Source organism: Muscardinus avellanarius (assembly GCF_963383645.1).
Source record: "Muscardinus avellanarius genome assembly, chromosome: 1".
Taxonomy (NCBI): Eukaryota; Metazoa; Chordata; class Mammalia; order Rodentia; family Gliridae; genus Muscardinus; species Muscardinus avellanarius.
The window spans coordinates 176,209,961-176,233,174 of record NC_137786.1 but is presented as its reverse complement, the minus strand read 5'-3'; the positions used below and the strand labels follow the sequence as shown (position 1 = coordinate 176,233,174).

The 23,214-nt window shown below is 42.0% G+C and overlaps 1 protein-coding gene across 1 annotated transcript in view; it reads right to left on the bottom strand.

Moving 5' to 3' along the window:
* Nucleotides 1-21,307, bottom strand: part of POLD3 (DNA polymerase delta 3, accessory subunit) — a gene marked incomplete at both ends in the record, with an annotated part of 47,545 nt that extends 26,238 nt beyond the window's left edge. Inside the window, 5 exons of the mRNA XM_080698359.1 lie at nucleotides 4,218-4,350; nucleotides 5,889-5,928; nucleotides 12,356-12,458; nucleotides 19,669-19,724; nucleotides 21,248-21,307. Coding sequence (XP_080554485.1) covers nucleotides 4,218-4,350; nucleotides 5,889-5,928; nucleotides 12,356-12,458; nucleotides 19,669-19,724; nucleotides 21,248-21,307 — 392 coding nt within the window. The remainder of the gene's footprint in view (nucleotides 1-4,217; nucleotides 4,351-5,888; nucleotides 5,929-12,355; nucleotides 12,459-19,668; nucleotides 19,725-21,247) is intronic.
* Between the last annotated feature and the right edge of the window lie 1,907 nt (nucleotides 21,308-23,214).

The window sequence follows — 23,214 nt, the reverse complement described above, 5'->3', positions numbered from 1 at the left end:
ACTCTCCTATCAAAGAAAAACATTTTGCCTTCCTCAGTCTGCTGCTTACTGCAGGTAGGTGAGAGCGCCTTGAAGGCCTTACTCATCTTTTTCTTTCAGGCACTCAACACAAGACCTGGCACATAGCAAGTCTCAGAAGACATGCTAAATGAGAGACTGAAAGTGAGGGTTCTGGCTTCTCTCCCTTTAGTGTATCACCTCGACTTGGGGCGGAAGATGAGGCGGACTTAGAAACTGTGTGGGGATAGTAATCATCAGAAAAAAGAAAAAAAACAGACACAACTTTAACTCATAGAATAACTTGGCCGAAGAAAAAAAATCCTGACATATCATTTCAGAAATAACTTTAGACTGAACAGCCCCAAAGTTTGAATCTTCAGTTCCAAAAATCTTGCACTGATTCACTTTGTCCCATAGCAGAAAACTCTACATTAAAACACTTCTTTGGTGCATCAGAGCTAAGAACAGACGGAAACCATTTACTTTCACCCACTGTTCTTCCTCTCTGGCCTGCCGTGCTTCCATGTACATGGAAAAGGGCAATGCTTTATTTCACTGTCAACATCTAAAGTTGGCCCTGAGCCCACTCTTTCTGTTTGCTCTGCATTCCACACCTTAGGCTCAAAACCAGGAATTGGCAATGAGGAAGAGACCAGGTTCAGCTGGGAACATGTCCGCAGAGAGAAGAACCTCTGCTCCATTCTAAAATTTCCACTTTCTTCCTGTCACAGCACTTCTTAAAACAGACAAAATCATGAGTCAGATCTCAGTTGGACTATAATTCTCAGGACCAAACCCAAACTTCTTTCTTGGAGATAAATTAATTCTTCGTGTTCCCACCAAGGGCACTTGGAGCATTCAGCAAGCCTCACTGCGGCGTTCCACTGCCTCGCTCCTACCTGCCCCGTCTGTCTATTAGTGGGCCCAGGCAAACTTCATTTTAAACTTTTGAGTCACTTTTATTCTTGAGTGCTTACTTGCTAGATATGAGAGAACTGGTTTTAAGTGCTTTACATGCCATGACAAGATTTTAATGCAGGCCATCTTTGAAATCCAATAATGTATTTTACATAAACTTAGCAGGGCGCTAATACCTTCATAAAATCCCTCCCTAAAAGACACCAGATGTATAAACTATTGTCTATGCTGTCTATATAATTCTGTCTGCTTATTTACTTACTTTTGTGTGCTGGGTATTGAACCTAGGGCATTCAACCTCCAAGACACATTCCTCAGTACTATTTTTTTCTTTTTTCTTTTTTGAAACAGGGTCTCCTTAAGTTGCTGAGTCTTGCTAAATTGCAGAGGCTGACTTCAAACCTGTGGTCCTCCTATCTGCCCCTCCCAAGTAATCAGATAATAGGTGTTCACCACCATGCCTGGCCTATTTGCTTATTTAATAAATATTTTAATGCCTATTATACTCAGAGATTTGAGTTAAAGGGAAAAAAACGAATGAACGCCCATCATTAATTCACTCTACATTTGTTTACTGAGTGTTTACTATGCGCCAGGCACTGTTTGGGGCATACTGTTAACAGAATAGACATGGTCCCTATTCTCATGGAATGTAAACTGCTTAGCCGGTCTATATATTTTCCTTTAAGGACCTGCTTCTATCAGTTATCCCATCTTCCCCAGTACCTTCAGCCTTTCCCCCTCTATGACTCCTAACACAACTTCAACTCATTCCTCAACTCTAAAATTATATCCTTCCTTAATCTCCGCTTCTCTTTAGCTACTGTTCTTTCCCCTCCATTTCTCAATCAAATTTTCTTCAGAATTGTTCATATTAGCTGTCACACTTCATGTCTCCTTTACTTAGCTGACCAGAGTCTGGTCCCTGCACTGAAAAGCTCTTACTGAGACCATGTCTAAATCCAACAGATTCTACAGTTCCTATTTTACTTGGCTTCTCATCAACAATTATGACTGTCCACTGGTTCATCCTTGTTGGAACTCTTCCATTAGCTTCTGGAATCCCATAAACTCTCATGATTTTCCTTTTATCTCTAGCAGTACCCTCTGGGACCTGCCTCTTTCATTCTCTTGTTCGTTCTCGTTCTCTCTCTCTCCCCCCTCCCATCCTTTAAAAAATAGCTATTGTAGCTGGACGTAATGGCACATGCTTATAATTCCAGTGCTTAGGAGGTTGGGACAGGAGGATTGCAGGTTCAAGACCAGCCTCAGCAACTTTGCAAGACTCCAAACAACCTAGTGAGACCCTGTTTCAAAACAAAAAACAAAAAAGGGCTAGGGCTGAATCTAGGAGATAGAACATCCCTGGGTTCAATTCTGTGCACCAAAGCAAAAAAGTTATCAATAAATAGTTAAATAGTGCTACTACAAGCCAGACACTGTTGTAAGAGCTTTACATATTTTATATGTTTATTTTCATAATTCCTACAACCCTGTGAGGGAGGTACTATTATTAACTCCATTTTACTGGTAAGGAAGGTGAATCACAGAGGTTGAATAATCTGCCCAAGGTCATACAGCTAGTACTGTGGCCTAGGGTTTTGCTTCCTGCCCTTCTTTTGTTCTCTACATTTTCTCTGCATCTTCATCTGCTGCTATGGTCTAGCTGCTTACTTATCTTCTCGGATTCTAATATCTTTTTCTTTACTCCGATTTCTCTCCTTAGCTCTTGACTTACCTATGTATTGTAATGTACATTCTCAATGGGAATTTCTGAGACTTCCAAAATTCAACCTGTCTACCACACCATCACTTTCCCCTCTGTGTTCAGCTGCACAAGCCAGAAACATGAGGCCGTCCTGAACCCTATAAACAGCAGCTACCGCCTCCAACCACGGCCACACACCAAGGTTGATGATCACGACTCTGCCTTCCATGCCCCTCCATCTGGCACTGTTAAATCACCTAGACAGTGGCATCGCACCCGGGGTCACTATGTTTCTCCCCACTTCAGGTCCTTGCCTTCGGGTCACTCTTTTCTGATCTAGCCTTTACATCAAGCCAGAATCATCTTTCCAAAGTACAGTTGGGATCATTTCACTCTGTCAATTCAAAAATTTCCAGTGGCTCCCAAGTGCTCTTAGAATAAAGGCTAAACTCCTTATCCTAGTAGTCAAAGCATAATCTGACTCCTACTTGGCCTCCTCAGTCTTCTGATTATCTTGTACTTCTCATTCTATGTTCCAGCTGTAGACAGTTCTCCGGGTTACACACAAGCATCCTGTTTTCATTAGCGCTGCCTTTACTCTTCCACTTCTGTACCTGCCTGTTTCTACTGGACTTACTTAGCTGTCTTAACCTTTAGGAAGCCCTCTCTTCACCTACACAGATGTGGAGGATAAGAGCCTGCCCCTACATCTTCCTCCTATGACAGCACTGCCACGCTGTACCATAACTGCTTCCTCCTATGACAGCACTGCCACGCTGTACCGTAACTGCTTGTCTCCCATCAGACCACTAGTCCCAGGAGCAGATACTCGCCCTTATTCATGCTACAGTGTGTGGCGTGTCATAGCTATTCATCAGATATTTGCTGAACAAACTCAAATTATCTTGTTAAGTACGTGTCAAAGTAGTTGGTCCTCACAATATATTTTTGACAAACTGACTCAAGTTTTTGTATAATCCCACAAGTAGGCATTATATCATATCAAATTTAAGAATGAAGAAACCAAAGCTCAGAGTTTGGTTTACTGGTCCAAAGCCACTAATCTAACAAGTAGCAAAGCACAACTCAAAACTATGATCATCAATTTTCAAAATGTATGTGTGATGTGTAGTACATCACCTCCCTATACCACAAAGGAAATAAAAGATGGGACCCGACCCAAGCACAGAACCTCAAGAAAAAGCTGCTTTGGGATGGAAGCAGAAAGATAGCAAAGTAGGAATTGTACTCTGAAGGACAAAATTTGAACTTGCTCTTGAGGGATGGGTAGGGTTTAGACAAGCAGACTGGGGTAAAGGAGTAAGTAGGGGGCACAACAAACATTTCTGGTGGTGGTGACAGGATAAATATATGAGAAATAGATTTATGGGGAGTCCAATGGGGTTTTCAATATGAGTTGTGGCTGCTATTTTTCACCTTATGATGTACTAATAAAACCAGGCATGTGTCTTACTGCAAGATAAATGGGGTTTTACTAGACTTGGCATTCACTGTTAAGAGGCAGCCACTGTGTAAACATCTTACAAAATCAATTCGTAAAGAAGCCCACAAGGAACATTCAGGAGCTTACTTGCTGCAGTTCTGCAAGTTGCTTTTAAGGATGTCATAGTCGGTATTGAACAGAGGCCCACTGTCCTTTAGCATAGCTTTCTGGATGCTGTACACATGGATGCTGGCAGTCACGGCAAGCTTGGACTTCACTGCTACAAGTCAACAGGAAAAGCAGTCTGTTAATACACAAACTTCATGGCATGTGGGGACTTCAACAAAAAACCCTTCTGCATTAAAATCATTTGCAATGTCTGGTGGTCCAACAGACTCTAAAAGGCCAAATAGCCACATATACGGTACAACATCAACCTCTGTCTGCAATGGGGACGTTACGACGAGGTAGGTGGCGGTGAGTCATTTCTAAGTATAGCGCCTGTGGGGTACCACTCATCCAGCGAACGCTCTGCAAATATTAATTAATGACTGATGGTGACCATGATGCTCTCTCTCCCTCTCTTTTTTTCCCAGTCAGAGAAGAACCTTATACTAGCATATAGTTAAAGAAAACTAAATGATCTCTTCCCGAGAAGAGTCATTGATGTATTTCAATTTTAGAGAAAGCAACTATACAAAAGAATTACTAACTAGATAAGTCTGCAAGAAGAAAAGGAATACTACAAGAACGAATCTGAGGTCCTACAAGAGAAGGACTGTACCTAACTTGTTCTGTGTCCCCAGTGCCTAGCACAGAGTATGGCATACAGTAGAAAACCAATATATACCTTCAGAACGAAGAATTCTTGCTTTGCCTACCACTGTGGAAATTTAGAAAGAAAACAGTTGACATCCCTACCACCTTGAATATTTCAAAATTAATTTGGCAACCTCCCTCCACCCCTTTCATCCCCAGTTCCTCTGACAGGAGCCTTTATATACAAACTGTAATAGTTGTTTCTTCTTGAGACATAGATCCAAGATCATAAGGACCATATTATACTTGTTTTGAAATGGGTTTTAAAACATTAGAATAGTAGCATTTAAGAGTATTGAAAGAGTTGAGCCAGGCATGGTGGCACACACCTGTAATCACAGTACTTGGGAGGCCACGACAGGAGGATCACATGGTTAAAACCAGTCTCAGCAACTCAGCGAGACTATCAGAAACCTAGTGAAGACCATTTCAAAAATTTTTAGAAATTCAATAATTGGGCCTAAAGTATAGCTCAGAGGTAGAGTGTCTCCAGAGTCAATGCCCAGTGGCACCCCCCCACACACACACAAAGGAATAGTTGCACTTTGGGGAGGGCAGTGCCAGTCTTGTGCATGCTAGGCAAGTGCTCTACCACTAAGCTATAACCTACCGTTGGACAGCTTTCTGACTTTTCGAAAAACATTCTTTAAAAACTAAAGTGTTATAAAACAGCAAATTATTTAGAGACTACTATCTTTTTACAGTTGATGAGATGTCCCATGACTCATGACAGTTTTGCAGTCTGTCACGAGTTCTGAAATCCTGTGATAAAAGTGCTTTCTAAATGTCAGCAGCTACTGGCCTTAAAAATGGGAAATTAGGCAGATGTAGTATCATATTTTAACATGTTTCAGAAACTACTAATAAAAGGAATAGAGTGCTTTTCAGTTAAATAGCTAAATATATGCAGATGTTAGGGGCATATTTTTTTTTAATTATACCTGTATTGATGCCATAAAAAGAAAGAGGAAAAACTTGCTAAACCACTAAGATACTTACCTTCTAATTTATCTTCTCTCACTACTGCAACCTTGTGGCACTGTAAGGAAATAACACTTCATTAATGTATAAAATAGTAGAACTTGTAATTTTAAAGTTCCCTTGCCAATAATTCATTTGTGCTTGGACATGAAATTAGAAAAACACTAAGTACTCTTAGAATATATGTTACAGAACTGGGCGTGGTGGTGCACGCTTGTAATCCCAGTACTTAGGAGGCCGAGACAGGAGGATCACAGGTTTGAGGCCAGCCTCAGCTAAGTAGTGAGGCCCTCTGCAACTCAGTGAGACCCTGTTTCAAAATAATAACATACAAAATAGGGCTGGGGGTGTAGAATGCCCTGGGTTCAATTTCTAGTACTGCCTAAAAAAAAAAACCCCACAAATAACACAGAAGGTTTAATATTGCTTCTAAAAATAAAACTTAACAAAAATTAATGACCCTGAGGAAAAATGGCAAGAGGCATAAATAGGCAATTTACAGCAAAAGAAATGCAAACAGCCCCAAAGCATATGAAAGCGCAGTCTGTGTAAAAACAGGTATTCTCATACACTGTCAGTGAGAATGAGAAACAGAGTACTTGGCAAAACCAACAAAGTACACGTACTTTTATCCTGTGGCTTAGCAATCCTACCTCTGGGAATATAGCCCTAAAACATACCAGAAATATTTAAAACCCCATATATACCGAGCTGTTCACTGCAGCACTATTTGTAATAGCCAAAGATTGAGAATAATTCAATAAGGGACTCTGAATCAACAGAAGCCTGATGTGGTGTTGGTGATGATGATGATGATGATAATAAAACAAGTAATAACTGCTATGTAATGCTCAGGGTCTACAGTTAACGTGAAAAAAGCAGAGTATAAGCCGGGCGTGGTGGCGCACGCTTGTAATTCCAGCATTCGGGAGGCTGAGACCGGAGGATCACAGTTCACGGACAGCCTCAGCTACATAGGGAGGCCCTCTGCAATTTAGTGAGACCCTGTTTCAAAATAAAGAATAAAAAATTGAGCAGGGGGTGTAGCTCGGAGGTCAAGTGCCTCTGGGTTACAGCCCCAGACCCGCAAAAAAAAAAATAAAAAATAAAAATAAAAAAGCAGAGTATAAAATAGGTTGTACAATAAGAAAACTTTTATCTAAAAACAGGGTAATATAAATATATATTTGCTTGTATTAAAAAACCATACAACACAAAAACAATGGAAGGGGAAGGCAAAGCCAATAAAATGGTTACCTACAAGGTAAAGGAGGGACCCTATATATTGAAAGCAAATTAGAGAAAATAAAAAAACACCTGAATTTAATTAGATTTGGAACTGGTGGATTAACCACAATGAGGAATTATTCTGAGTGCTACTAAAACACTGCAGGACATATCAATAGCTACAGATAAAACTGTAAAGAAATTTTAAAACTTTTTCAGTGATCATACTGTTGGTGATAATATTCATTTTGCTTTTCTGAACTTCATATGTTAATGTTAAGAATCACCAAAACTTGTAACATGAAAGATCAATATATGAATCAAAAATAAGGTTTTCTTGTTTTGTTTTTTGCAATGCTGGAGATTGAATCCAGGGCCTCACATATGCTAGGCAAGCACTTTACCACTGGGCTACATCCCCAGTCCCAACGTTTTAAAGAAATAATTTAATCATAAACTTGAACTAAAAATGTTGTTTTCATACATTGTTTTCTCTTACAAAGAACAAAACAGACATTCCAAAAGAGTCAATCAACAAGGAAGTTTTAGATCACTGGGGTAAATGACAGAAAGTCTCCTCCTTGAAGGAGACTGACAAGTTAGTCTCTTCCTCTTCTCTTTTGCTTCCAGCCATGATATTGAGCTTTTTCTGCCACACACTCTCAGCATGAGGTTCTGCCTCACCGCAGGCCCAACCAACCATAGACTGGAACCATGAGCCAAAATATGTCTTTCCTTTTTTACATGGATTACCTCTGGTGTTTTGTAATAGTAATGGAAAGCTGACTAATACAACTTCTTTACTTTTTTTTTTTTTTGCGGGTCTGGGATGAAACCCAGAGTCATTTGACCTCCGAGCTACAACCCCTGCCCAATTTTTTATTCTTTATTTTGAAACCAGGTCTCACTGAGTTGCGAAGGGCCTAAGTAGCTGAGGCTGTCCACGAACCGCGATCCTCCGGTCTCAGCCTCCCAAATGCTGGGATTACAAGTGTGTGCCGCCACGCCCGGCTAAATTAATTTTCTTTCTTTCTTTCTTATTCTTTTTTTTTTTTTTTGGTGGTACTGGGGATGGAACCCAGAGGCCTTCTACCTCTGAATTACACTCTCATATCTATTTTATATTTTATTTGGAAATAGGGTCTCACTAGGTCGCTGAGAGCCCAAGTGTCAGGCTGGCTTTGAACCTGCACGTTCCTAAGCATGTGCCACCACACCCGGCTTCTTTAAGTTTTTAACGAAGCATAGGTTGCAGGCCAATTAGAATTTTTTTCTCAGAAAAATGCATGGAAGAACACAACTTTAATGCACTTTCAGGATTTTATTCAAGAATCCCCTGAACCCTTAAGATCAACCATGTAGATCATCTATGGATCCCAAATTAGGAACCCATGTCATAATCTATTTAAAAATCTATATTATCTTAAAAACCTACATTATCTTAAAATATACTTTTAACTTTGAATCCTAAACCAGAAGATCCGTGAACTCTCAAAATTTTATGAATATTAACATGTGTTATCTTTCTTCTAGATTCTCAAAGGGATCAGTGACCCAAAATATAAAAACCACTGCAGGTTGAGCATTCTTAATCCAAAAATACAAAATGTTTGAACTCTGAAACATACTGGCACCAAAAGTAAAAAATTCTATACCATGAAACTTTGCTTCTTGCAAAAAGAGTATGTAAAATACTGTAAAAGATTATCGTCAGGCTATGTATGAGGCACATGTGGAACTTAAATAAATTTTATGTTCTGACTTGGGTCCCATTCCCAATATAGCTTATCATATATATGCAAATATTCCAAAATCCACAATCTGAAACACTTCTGGTACCAAGTATTTCAGATAAGGGATATTCAACCTGTACTTCAAAGGAACACAATGATTCCCAGGTACAGACTTGATTTTAAACAGAAGGTACTGACATAACTAAAGAGACACATTAGTTAAACCTAGAAACAGAAAAGATGACAAAGCTACAAATTTCTTTCTTTTTTTTTTTTTTTTTGGTGGTACTGGGGTTCCTGGAAGCCCTTCTACTTCTGGGCTACACTCCCAGACCTATTTTTACATTTTTTTATTTGGAAACAGGGTCTCCTAAGCCAGCGTGCGCGGCTGGCTTCGAACCTGCGCGATCCTCCTGTCTCAGCCTCCCAAGCGCAGGGAAAAGCTACAAATTTCAACAGCATCCAGTCAAGAACCATAGAGGAGCTGGGCATGGTGGTGGACACCTGTAACCTCAGCAGTTGGGAGGCTGAGGCAGGAGAATTGCAGGTTTGGGGCCTTAGCAAGTTAGTGAAACCCTATTTCAAAACAAGAAATAAAATAGGGCTTGGGGCAGGGGGTTGGCTCAGAGGTAGAACACTCCTGGATGTATCACACACAGAACCAGAGATAATTCTGACAGCAGGTTTGTCTCTGAGTGAATGAATCAAGTCTGCTTAATTTCCCATTTCAGCTATATAATGACTTCTGATACTATTCTTGTAAATATCCTGATTATCTTTTGGCTTGCCTAATACCTTGTCAACAAGAAAATACTGGCTAGAGAATATGGGGATCTGATCACTCCAACAGTTTTATTTTCCTTATAAGTTACTAAATTAATATTCTAACTCTAAGCATCACGCTTGGGATTCTACTGCTTAAAAAGAATCTGGGAGTGAGTGGTAATGGAGCTGGGGAGCTCACCAGTGCCCTGTGCACTACAGCACTATCATTAGAACCTATATTAGGATGTGAAGCTATAATGCACCAAATAAATACATAAAACAAAAACTAATCCAGGGGGTATTTTGACCAATCAGGGTTCATTTATTTATTTAGTACTGGAGATTGAACTTAGGGGCATTCTACCTCTGAGCTACACTCCCAGCCCTATTATTATTATTTGGTGGTACTGGGGATGAAGCCCTTCTACTTCCCAGCTACACTCCCAGACCTATTTTATATTTTATTTGCAAACAGGGTCTCTTAAGCCAGCACGGCTGGCTTCGAACCTGTGCGATCCTCCTGTCTCTGCCTCCCAAGCGCAGGGATTACAGGTGTACGCCACCACGCCCGGCCCTATTTATTATTGTTGTTTTTTATTTCAAAACAGGTCTCACTAAGTTGCGGAGGGCCTAAGTGGCTTAGGCTGACTGTGAACCTACAATCCTCCTGTCTCAGCCTCCCAGGTACTGGGATTACTAGTGTATGCCACCACGCCAAGCCAAATCAAGGTTCTAAACCTATAATTCCAAGAGAAAAATCAAACAGGAAGAGGAAAACATGTCTTAGCAGATTTCTGTGAAGAAGCCCTGACTCTTAGGCTAAAGCCCATGGGGCTGGTAGTGAAAAAAAATCTTCACATTGTGTGAGGAAACTGAAAACAGAGAAGGTATGTTTTACTTTTAGAAGGGAGCCAGAGAGGAGAAATTTTTCAAGCTCCTAGTGCTCAGTCTGTGCAGAAGATGGAACAAGATTATCTCAGCAGAGCTTTCAGTGCTCACAAAGGCACAGCAGTAGAATCCTGTGCCCTGAGCCGGGCGTGGTGGCGCACGCTTGTAATCCCCGCACTTGGGAGGCGGAGACAGGAGGATCATGCAGGTTCGAAGCCAGCCGCGCGCGCTGGCTTAGGAAACCCTGCTTCCAAATTAAAAAAAAAAAAAAAATAGGTCTGGGAGTGTAGCCCAGAGGTAGAAGGGTTTCCAGGAACCCCAGTACCACCAAAAGAAAAAAGAAAAAAAAAAAAAAAAAGAATCCTGTGCCCTGAGAAGGATGTGGAAGTAGATAAGAGAAAGTTAGTATGCCTGAGGAAGCTGTGTTGTTGAGTGATGAAAACACTGTGGTGCCGGGCGTGGTGGTGCACGCTTGTAATCCCCACACTTGGGAGGCTGAGACAGGAGGATCACACAGGTTCGAAGCCAGCCTCAGCTACTTAGTGAGGCTCTCAGCAATTTAGCGAGACCGTTTCCAAATAAAATATAAAATAGGTCTGGGAGTATAGCCCGGAGGTAGAAAGCCTCTGGGTTCCACCCCCAGTACCACCAAAAAAAAAAAAAAAAAAAAAAAGAAGAAAACACTGTTGTGACCTTTGTTGATGGATGACCAAATACCATCTGAACTGTAATATAAAGATGCAGGAAAATAAAGATGTTCCCAGCCTATGCTTCTACACTGCTTAGGTCAGCCCCAACCCATATCCCTTTCCCATGAGCCACAGCCATAAGACTACCAAAATGAATGTTCAAAATTAAAATTCTGTTAAAAAATTTTTTTTCTTAGCAGGCATGGTGACACATGCCTATAATTCTAGTACTTGGGAGGCTAAGACAGAGAACTGCAGGCTTGAAGCCAGCCTAGGCAACTTAGCGAGTCCTCCAGCAATTTATCAAGACCTTGTTTCAAAATAAAAAATAAAAAGGGGTGAGTGTATAGCTTAGAAATAGAATGCCCCTGGGTTTAATTCCTACTACCAAAGGGGAAAAAAATTATTTTTGCAGTACTGGAGATTGAACCCAGGGGCATTTTACCTCCAAGATACAACTCCAGCCCTATTTTTTATTTTTGAAACAGGATCTCACTAAGTTGCGGAGGGCCTCACTAAGTAGCTGAGGCTGGCTGCGAACCTACAATTCTCTTGTCTCAGCCTCCCAAGACTGGGAATTACAAGCATAGGCCATCAAACCCAGGTTCAAGTAGCATTTTAAAACTTCCAGAGTCAGGCACGGTGGCACACCCTTGTAATCCCAGCATTTGGGAGTCTGAGACAGGAGGATCGCAGTTTGAGGCCAGCCCCAGCTATTTAGTGAGGCCCTTTGCAACTCAGTGAGACCCTGTTTCAAAATAAAGAATAAAATATAGGGCTGGGGGTGTAGCTCAAAGGTAGAATGCCCCTGGGTCCCATCCCCAATAGCACACACACAAACACACAAAAAAAAGTCCCGCTGGGCGTGGTGGCGCACGCTTGTAATCCCTGCGTTTGGGAGGCGGAGACAGGAGGATGGCGCTGGTTCGAAGCCAGCCGTGCTGGCTTAAAGAGACCTTGTTTTCAAATAAAAAAATATATAAATAGGTCTGGGAGTGTAACCCGGAGGTAGAAGGGCTTCCAGGAACCCTAGTACCACCAAAAAAAATAAAATAAAAACAACAACAAAAAAAACAGTTCCATAATACCAAATCTTGCTTTCTCCTTTGCCCTGCACTAGGTTATAATAACACTTTTTATGGCTCCAACACAGTAAGCTCATTATAAGATCCTGAGAACTCACAGAATGTCCATTCTGAATAAGACTGCCAGACACCAGATAGGTGACATGCAGTTGGGCTCCTGAATTTTCCTTCCGCTTCCTTTCGACATAATCGTACAGCATCCTGTTCCAAAGATAAAAGCAATGAGTTAGTAACAGTTTTTACCTCATCATCTCTTTATTTATGTTGGGGGTACTGGGGATTGAACTCACCAGGGACATCCTACTTCCAAGCTATACCCCCAGTTCTTTTTATTTTTTATTTTGAAACAGTCTCACTAAATTGTTGGGGTTGACCTTGAACCTGGGATCTTCCTATCTTAGCCTCGTAAGTACTGAATCACAGGCATACACCACTGTGCCCGGCTCACCTCTTAATTTATGACTTAAATAATAGATACATGCAATCTGATTGTCCTTTCTAAAAGCAGGAGTTTGCTCAAGTCTATGGGCAGATTTATTTTTAAAAGAATGAACAATAAATGTGAGATAGAAATTAAGAGTCAATTTTCTGTAGAGGACCACTTGCCTAGTGAGTACAAAGCCCTGAATTTGATCCCCGGCAATGTAAAAAAAAAAAAAAGAAAAATCTAATAAGAAAATAAGAAGCCAAGAACAGAATGTACATTAAAATAGCAACAGTGACATATAATGTAAACAATGATGAATCAAGTGTAAGCTTGGTCACTTATCTATCTAGCTATGTGACACAGAGAAAGTTAATTTATCTAGGCCTCTTAATATCCTTAGGCATAATACAAGAGGGCTATACTAAAATAGAGAATCTCTCAATATGGGATTCACATGGCCATCTATAACCCTCTACCAACCAAAGTATCAGCAATATACACACAGACGCTTTTCTGCGGTAGAGATAATTCAGGGTTTTCAATACATTCTAGGAGTTCATTACTCCAAAACGTAAGAACTATTATATTCATAATCACAATTATCCAGCTTTGAAATTCTATGTTACATGTACTTGTATTCAATGTTGTTTAGTAAATGCAGAATGTAACAGCTTACTTATATACCACCTAATATCCAGAATTTTCATTAACCTGAGATAGTCAAACACTAAATGCAAAAATACTGTTTAGTAAAATCCTTTAATTTCTAATCTCTATCACCCAGCAGATGTCAGAAGTTAACATCCCTCCACAGTTTAGTGTAACAGCAAAAAAAATAAGACATAGCATTTGTTTTTAATTTCAAGAGACATTCATTGAGCTTCTATAACATGTATATGTATACACTGCTGGTCACTGTTCTTCACCCTCTTAGCTTCCATGAAATCAAGCTCCTCTGCGTCTCCTACTCCTCCAACGGCTTCTGTTCTGTCTCCTGTAGACTTTTCCACCTCCTTCCTTCCCTTAAGTGCTAGTGTCACCTTCAGCTATCTTCTCACTGTGTGTTAAAGTGACCAACCATCTTGGTTTGCCTTGGTCCGAGTGGTTTCCTGAACAGGTGTGGCCACCTACCATGCGTTCTCCTTGGTCTATTTTATTCATCCCTATGGCTTCATCTATCCCTGACAACATAATTCTTCACTCAAGCCACCCAAGCCAGAAATCTGGGACTCGTTACGCTTTGCTTCCCCATCCAGTGAACTGCAGTAGCATCAGCTCTCCCTCCACGTGATTCTCAGTCCATGCCTTCCAAAACCCTTGACGGGACTATTTCACTTCCAAGTGCCAACTGCCTCCTCTCCACACCTTATTATTCATGATATTGTGTCACATAATATTGTGTCACAGTGATGCCTAGAAGTTTAAAGATGCAAATCAGCTGGGCGTGGTGGTGCACGCTTGTAATCCCAGCATTCAGGAGGCTGAGACCTGAGGATCGCAGTTCGTGGACAGCCTCAACTACTTACGCCCTCTGCAACTCGGTGAGACCCGGTTTCAAAATAAAGAATAAAAAATAGGGCAGGGGGTATTGCTCGGAGGTCGAATGCCCCTGGGTTCAATCCCCAGACCAGCAAAAAAATAAAAAATAAAATAAAAAATAAAGATGCAAATCAAGTAATTCAGCAAAAATGGGGGAAAAGCTTTACTGAGTGGTTATAATGAACAGAGTGGTGAACAAAGCAAAGTTTCTATCCTCTTAGAGCTTACATTCCAGGAAAGACAAGGGAATAATAACAAATATCTAACTTCAGATAGAAGTCTATGTAGAAAAAAAAACTGAGGTAAAGAGGACAGAAAGAGAGAGAGAGCCAGGCATGGTGGCGCACGCTTGTAATCCCCGCGCTTGGGAGGCAGAGACAGGAGGATGGCGAAGGTTTGAAGCCAGCCGTGTGCACTGGCTTAGGAGACCCTGTTTCCAAATAAAAATGTAAAAATAGGTCTGGGAGTGTAGCCCAGAGGTAGAAGGGCTTCCAGGAACCCCAGTACCACCAAAGAGAGAGGGAGAGAGAGAAAGAGAGAGAAGGTACCTAAGAAGTTTTGCAACTCTGCATAGGGTGCTTAAAGCCTCATGAGCAGACTGAGGGAGGCGAGGAGCCACCATCGTGGACATCTTGGGAGTGCTCCAAGCCGACAGAACAGCAAACACAAAGGTTCTAAAGGCAAGACTGTCAACGAGACCCAAGGAATAGAAAGGAGGCCAGGGTGCTGGAGCAAAGAAGTAAGGGAGTAGGAGAGCAGGTGCTGGCATAAAGACTGTAAGAAAGGAAGCTGTTACAAAGCCTGGAGCAGAAGCTATGTGATGTCACCTTCTACACGGGCTCTGACTGCGGTCAGGAGGACAGTACAGAGGAGCAAGGCAGTGAGCAGGAGACCAGTGAGGAGGCTACCGCACTAATCCAGGCTGGATGCAGGCTCAGACTAGGGCAGTAACAGTGGAGGCAATAACTGGTACATAGATTCTGGGTATATTATAAAGAGAAAAACAGGATTTGCTGATGGACTGACTATAGGTTGTTAGAGAAAGAATAATCAAGGATGACTGGGCTAAGCAACTCAGAGAATAAAGCTGTCATTCACTGAGATGGAAGAAAGCAAGAAAAGCAGGTGTGTGGGGAGGGGGACATACCAGGAGTTAGGTTTTATTTTATTTTTTTATTTTTGGTGGTACTGGGGTTCCTGGAAGCCCTTCTACCTCCGGGCTACACTCCCAGACCTATTTTTATATTTTTATTTGGAAAGAGGGTCTCTTAAGCCAGCTCGATCCTCCTGTCTCCGCCTCCCAAGCACGGGGATTACAAGCGTGCGCCACCATGCCCGGCAGGAGTTAGGTTTAGAGGATGTTACATCTGCGATGCCTACTAGTCACAACTGATGCTGAAAAGGTAGCTGGCACTTCTTGCTTGGAGTATTCTTCACTGTTCCAAAGTTTTCCATAGTTCTCCATCCCCTAAATAACAACTTTAACTCCCTAAGGACTATAAAACCCACCTTGTCCTGGGCCCTGTATCTTTCACCATTCCTCCAAACCTACTCTATTTCTGGCCTTACAAAACATCCTGTGGTTCCCCTTCTTCCATGGTATATGCCCTTCCTTCTGCCCGGAATTCTCTTCTCAGGCCTCATTCACCTCACTTCTCACCAAGACAGCAGCTCTGTACACCTCATATGTGCAGCCTTCCCCACCACCACCAGGCCAGCGGGTGTCCCTGCCTTCTAGGCTCTAACAGAGCTGTCCCATATCTATTGTATGGCACCTTCTACACTGTACCTTAGCTACTCAGTTACGTATCTGCCATCCACTAGAGCTCCCTGGAGACAAAAATGTGCTCTGCTAGACATTTTTGCTGATTCCTCCACCTCGATCTCTTGTTTTTCCTTCTACTGCAACTAGACAGAGAGAGAAGGAAACAGACTCATGACCATTGAGTTTCTCTATCCTAGTCAGGGCCATGCTAGAAGTCATGCTGGGCAGAGACCATGTTCAAGATGCTCTCAAGCTTGCTGGCCATGTGCTCTTCTATCCCCAGCTCAGGATCTTGTTTCTATCATCGGTCACAAACGGGCACTGTCCTTTATGTGCTCATATCCCAAATTACCCCCAGGTCTTGTCTCTTACATTCTTTTTTGTTTTGTGTGTGTGCACACATGCAAGTATTTCCACCTTTCTGATGTATTATTCTTTTATATTATTAGTAAGAAGTTCAAAGCAAACTTAAGTGTTTTTGTTTTTTGGGTTGTGGTGTGTATGTCATACTAGGGATTGAACTCAAGAGGACTTTACCTCTGATCTATGCCCCCAGCCCTTTTTTCGTTTTTGTTTGGAAACAGGGTCTCACTAGGCAGCAGAGTCTCACTACGTTACTGAAGCTGTCCCTAAACCTGTGATCTTCCTGTCTCAAGCCTCCCATGTACAGGGATTGCAGGCATGCCCCACCACACCTGACTACAAACTTTCTTTTAAAAGAAGTTCTGAATAATTTGAGACTAACATATTTATTATGTCAAACATTATATTTTTACCAGCATAATCCGTGAAATATCCTTAAATACAAATGATAACACCTATGACTTCCTATAAGATACACTTCCTACACATACCATTATTTATAGCTTCTCATTTTAGTTCATTAATTTTCCCTCCTGGTAAGTTCCACTCATAATTGCCCCAGCATGAGTACAGTATAGTCCACTCTGCTTCCCGAACCTAATTTTATTTCTCCATAACATTTTCACAAACTGAAATCATCTTGTTTAAAACAATGAGGGGAGCCAGGTGTGGTGGCACATACCTGTAATCCCAGTAATTAGGAGGCTAAGATAGGAGAATCATAGGTTCGATGACAACCTCAGCAACTTAGTGAGGCTCTCATCAACTTAGCGAGACCATTTCACAATAAAAAATAAATAAAATAAAATAGAGCTGGGGGTGTAGCCAGGAGGTAGAATGTCCCTAGGTTCCACTCCCTGTGCCACAAAATAAAATAAAATAAAATAATGAGGGGAAAGACCTTCTCTGTCAGAAATAGTTTCAAATAATGCTAAAAGGCCGGGCGTGGTAGCATGTGCTTGTAATCCCAGCGCTTGGAAGGCTGAGGCAGGAGGATCGCACAGGTTTAAAGCCAGCCTCAGCTACTTAGTGAGGCTCTCAGCAACTTGGTGAGGCTCAGCAAGTTAGCGAGACCCTGTTTCCAAATAATGTATAAAATAGGTCTGGGAGTATAGCCTGGAGGTAGAAAATCCCCTCTGTTCCAGCCCCGGTACCACAAAAAATAAATTAAATAAATAAATAAATAATGCTAAAAATATAGTCAGAACTGAAAAAGCACTTCTTGAATCAATCCAAGCAGATCAGTAACTACTATGTTGTTGCTGCTCTCACTGCCAAGAATGACGAATGCTTACTCACACTCTAAGAAGAAAAGGCACAGGAGGACTGGGGGTGCAGCACAGTGGCAGAGGACTTGCCGAGCATACATGAGAACCTGGGTTAGATCTACACATGGTCGAGATAGCACCTCCCAGGCCAGATGTTCTGCATCTTTCCGCTGAGGAGTAGAGCTAGGGCTCCATCACCTCCTCTGAATCTGGGAGGGCTGGCGATTTCACTGCTTGACTCTGAGGCTACAGAAAAAGAAATTAGCTGCTGCTATATGAGAGAACACGTGCTTTTGGAGCCCTGAGATCCTGTGTATGAAATCTAACTATCTGAAGATACTATGCTGTAAAGCAAGCCCAGGCTATATGGACAGACCACATGAAGTACTCTGGACAAAAGCCTGGGCTACAGTCTCAACTGATGGCCAGCATCAACTGCCAGACATATGCATAAAGATGCCTACAGATGACTGGGCTCTAGCCACTGAGACTTCCCAGGCACCAGACATCAGAGAACTGACATGACATAAGCCATTCCCACTGGGCTTCATCTAAAAGTCAGCACAAACACCTACTCTTAAAGTTTTAGTGTTAGTCTTATTGTGAAAGCTGAAGCATCTTTTAGGTTAATAAGCACATGATCTTTAGAAAACATAAATATAGTGATAAACTTCAAATGGATGACAAAATTAAATGTAAAAGCAGAAACTACAAAAGCACAGGAGTAAATCTTCATGACTTTGAGTTAGGCAAAGCTTTCTTAAGATATTACAACAATAGCACAAGCAATAAGCTGGGTGTGGTGGTGCCGGTTTGTAATCCCAGTACTTGGGAGGCTGAGACAGGAAGATCGCTCAAATTCAAAGCCAGCCTCAGCTGGGCGTGGTGGCGCACACTTATAATCCCAGCATTTGGGAGGCTGAGACCAGAGGATCGCGATTTATGGACAGCCTCAGCTACTTAGTGAGGCCCTTCGCTACTCAGTGAGACCCGATTTCAAAATAAAGAATAAAAAAATAGGGCAGGAGGTGTAGCTCAGAGGTCAAATGCCCCTGGGTTCCATCTCCAGACTCGCAAAAAAAAAAAAAAAAAAAAAAAAAAAGCCAGCCTCAGCTACTTGGTGAGGCTCTCAGCAATTTAGTGAGACCCTGTTTCCAAATAAAACATAAAATAGGTCTGGGAGTATAGCTCGGAGGTAGAAAACCTCTGGGTTCCACCCCAAGTACCACAAAAATAAATAAATAAATAAATAAATAATAAAAAATAGGGCTATGGGTGTAGCTCAGAGGTAGAATGCCCTCAGGATCAATTCCCAGTACCAAAAAAGAAAAAGAAAAAGAAAAAAGAAAAGCACAAGCAACAAAAGATAAAATTCTTATGACTCCAAGTCCTACCAATCAAGGAAGAGACAAAAATCAGACCATTCTTAGGAATAAAACAAACTAAATGAGCATTTAACCCAATATACCAATATACATGTCCTCAGCTAGTTTACCAATCCAATATCTCTTATCTTTGCAAGTCAAAAAATTCTGAAGTTAAGTCAAAGGCTGCTTTTCCCTTTTGGCCTCAAGTTGAACCACAAGTGTCAGCCAGGATGTAATAGAGCAAAATTCATATTGAAAATGCTGTGCAGCATCCTAAACACTGCATTTTTTATTTCACTGAAATAGCTCTCCCGTCTTACACTGTCATACAGCTTGTATCAAACACCTGTATTTCAATAACATCCAAAGATGGGCTTAAGAAGTGCACATGAAAATGTGAAGATGTAAGACAACAGACATACAAATCTTAAGTTATAAACAGAATGGCTAACCCATTTAATAAATCTGAAATAACAAAGTGATGTTAACCAGAGACTCAAATAAATCAAGTAAATTTATACCACACATTTGTACACAAGTCCACTAATCTCCTAAAAAAGAAAATAGTAGTAAAAAGTACTAAAAATAGTATTCTTTTCCATATACCCAGGAAAAAAAATTCTAACCTAGAGTCCAAGTTAACATGTAGTGTTCATTAAAATTGGTAGTAAATTGGACTTACTGTTTGGCCTGGTTAACATGAACCCCTAGCGTATAGCTCAGCCATTTGTATGTCACCTGCAAGAAGAAGCAAATATTTTAAAATTTTATTAGATGACTCCAGAGTGCAGAACACTACTAAAAATTCCTACTTTAGATGAATGAGTATACCTTGTAAATTACAATAGATGCCACTGCAGTTTAGAAGAGATATCTGTATAGGCAGGTAAGACCAAAATATTTATCTTACAAATACTATGAAGTTTGTTTCAATGATTAATTAGTGCAAAAGAATCTAAAAGGCAGGCTGAGTATACACTGGGGAAGGAGGGTGGATACAGAAGATTGAACTAGGGCATTCTATACCCCCAGCACTATTTTATTTGGAAACAGGGTCTTGCTAAATTGCCAAGGCTGGCTTTGAATCTGCGATCCTCCTGTCTCAGCCTCCCAAATATTAGGATTAAAGGGATGTACTACCATGCCTGGCCTATTTTTTTTATTTTGAAAAAGGATTTCACCACGTTGCTGAGGCTGGTCTGAACCTGTGATGCTCCTATTTCAGCCTCCCAAGTGCTGGAATTCCAGTCATGCACCACCACGACCACCGGCTGAGCATACATTTTTAAAGCTCTTATTTTCCTCACATTATGATGCCCTTTCTTCAACCCTGTCTTGGGTGGACCACCCAAAACTCTTCTAAAACTTACTTGTAAGCTAGATTACTTTGAAGCGTATCACTCAGACTTCTAAGTTGCAGCCATACAGACTTTAAAGGGCACAGGTGGTGTAGGGGTCATAAAATCAATGAATAAAACGGGTGAAGTGTATCAGGAGTTAGATTGGGAACTGTCGGCATCAAGCCTTCACGGACCTTTCCTGACCCTGTAGACCTGTTCTCTGAGTCCTCAATTCTAAATGCTGAACTTCCCAGAGGGAGATTATGGAAGACATTGGAAGGTTGGACAAAGGCATTAGCAGAGCAAAACTATCCCTTACTAATTGCAAATAAGCAAGTTATTTGCCCCCCCCGCTTCAATTTCCTCCCATAGGGAGACTACCACACACCTGGAGGCGGCCAGTATAAAAATCTAAATGCAATCAAAATGTTTATCCACGGTGGAGACACATTAGCTCACAGCACACTGCCGATTACCACGTTTCTGCAAAGTTTGTTCACATCCATCGTCTCACTTGATCTTTGAACCAACCGGGTGAGACGGGTCAAGCCTCCAACAACATTTAAATTTCCAGGAAGAGGAAACTGGTTGGAGATTAAACAACCTGTCACTGGACCTATCTAAGACACTATTTCCTCAACTGAAAACTCGAAACTGTCACCTCCAATCGCCCGATAAAACAGACGAGGGCTTAGAAATATTCTCAGCCCAAGCCCCTCCCTCCGCGCTGCCCTCGGCGCCGCCACGCCCGCCCAGGTCCCCGGACCCGAGCCCCAAGCCCCGGGCATGGGGCGTGGCGACTCGTCTCCCCTCCGCCGGCCCGCCGAGGCCAACACACTCGGAGCCAAGGCCCCCGCCGCCCTGCCAGGCCCAGGACCCCACTCGGACCCCCACACCCCCCCCCCAGTTCCAGCTCCTCACGATCTTGTTCTGGTCCGTGACAAACTCGTCTATATTTTCCAGGTAAAGCTGGTCCGCCATGGTGCTGCCGCGGTGGACTAGCTCGCTCCGAGCCCTTCTCCAAGGTACAGCCGCAGCTCCCGCCGGCGGGAAACGACTTTACTCCCTCCCAGGTCGCGGGTCGTTTCCACGGCAACGGAGAAGACGCGCTACGGCGGCTGCCCGGGGTCAAACTACTCGCGGGGCCGGAGACCGCTGGGGTGGGCGGAGCTAGAAGGGCAAACGGAAGTGAGGGGCCAGCCAGGCGCGTCTGCGGCTTGCACAGAGAAGCTTCAAAGCCATCCTCTGCCGCTTGCAGGCCGACTCAGTGGTAATTGGTGGAGATGTTTCCAGCCCGTGTGCCCAAAACCCATGCTCTCAACACTATGATAGTCTTTAGGTAATAGTATTTGCCTGATTTTCATTCTCTTCCTTACATTATTTTTTCTTACAAATTTTGGGATTTTTACAAGAACCCATATCAATATTATAGTCAGAAAAAAATACTCATTTTGGAAAAAAAGTTGGAGCATTTAGCAGTATAAAATTAACTTTTTTTGTGTGTGTGTGTGTGGTACTGGGGATGGAACCCTTCTACCTTCGGGCTACGCTCCAAGACCTATTTTATGTTTTATTTGGAAACAGAGTCTCTTAAGCCATCATGGCTGGCTTCGAACCTGCTGGATCCTCCTGTCTCCGCCTCCCGAGCTCGGGGATTACAAGTATGCTCCACCACGCCCGGCTAAGATTAACTAATTTTTTTAATTCCAGGCATCCGAAATGTTCAACTCCATGGAGATTTCATCTAACTCCAGCTAGAATGACAGTCATCAAGAACACAATAATAAATGCTGGCAAGGATATGAAAAAGTAAAAACTCTTTGTGAGGAGTTGGTACTGGGGCTTGAACCCGGAACATGCTACCTCGGAACTTCACTCTTGGCCCCATTTTATTTTTTATTAATTTTGGAACAGGATCTCACTAAGTTACTATGCCCTGGCCTCCAACCTGCAATCTTCCTAACTCAACCTCCTAAGTACTGGGATTATAGGCATGCACCACTGCACCCAGTAGAAATAGGAACTAGTAGATACTGTTGCTGGAATTAGTAAAACCACTATGAAAATCAGTATGGAGGGTCTTCAGAAGACTAGGCATGGAGCCTGGAGTGGTGCATGCTTGTAAGCTTAGTACTTGTGAGGCTGAGACAGGAGGATGACAAGTTTGAGGCCAGTGTTAACAATTTAAGGAGTTCCTCATCAATTTAGCAAGACCCTTTTTCAAAAAATAAAATAGTGCTGGTCTCAGAGGAAGAATGCCCATGGGCTTAATCCCTAGTACCAATAATAAATAAACAAACAAGCAAATAAATAAATAAAGCAACCAGGCCTGGTGGTACATGCCCGTAATCCCAGCATTTGGGAGGCTGAGACAGGAGGGTCACAGATTCAAGGCCAGCCTCAGCAATTTAGCAAGGTCCACAGACACTTAGTAAGACCCTATTTCAAAATGAAAAATAATAGCCGGACATGGTGGTGCATTCTTGTAATCCCAGTACTTGGGAGGCTGAAACAGGAGGAGCACAGGTTTGAAGCCAGTCTCAGCAGATTAGTGAGGCTCTCAGCAACTTGGTGAGACCCTGTTTCCAAATAAAAATATAAAATAGGTCTGGAGGTGTAGCATGAAGGTAGAAGGCCCCTGGGTTCCATACCCAGTACCACAAAAATAAAATAAAAAGTAAAAGAGCTGAGGATGTAGCTCAGAGGTAGAATAAAAAAAAAAAAAAAGACTAGGAATGGAACTACCATTTGGCTCAACTATTCCATGCCTCTGTATTTTTCTTTTTGAGGGAACTAGGAGTTGAACCCAGGGGCAGTCTACCTTCAAACTACACCTCCACCCCAATTTTTTTTAATTCTTTATTTTGAAACAGGGTTTCATTAAGTTG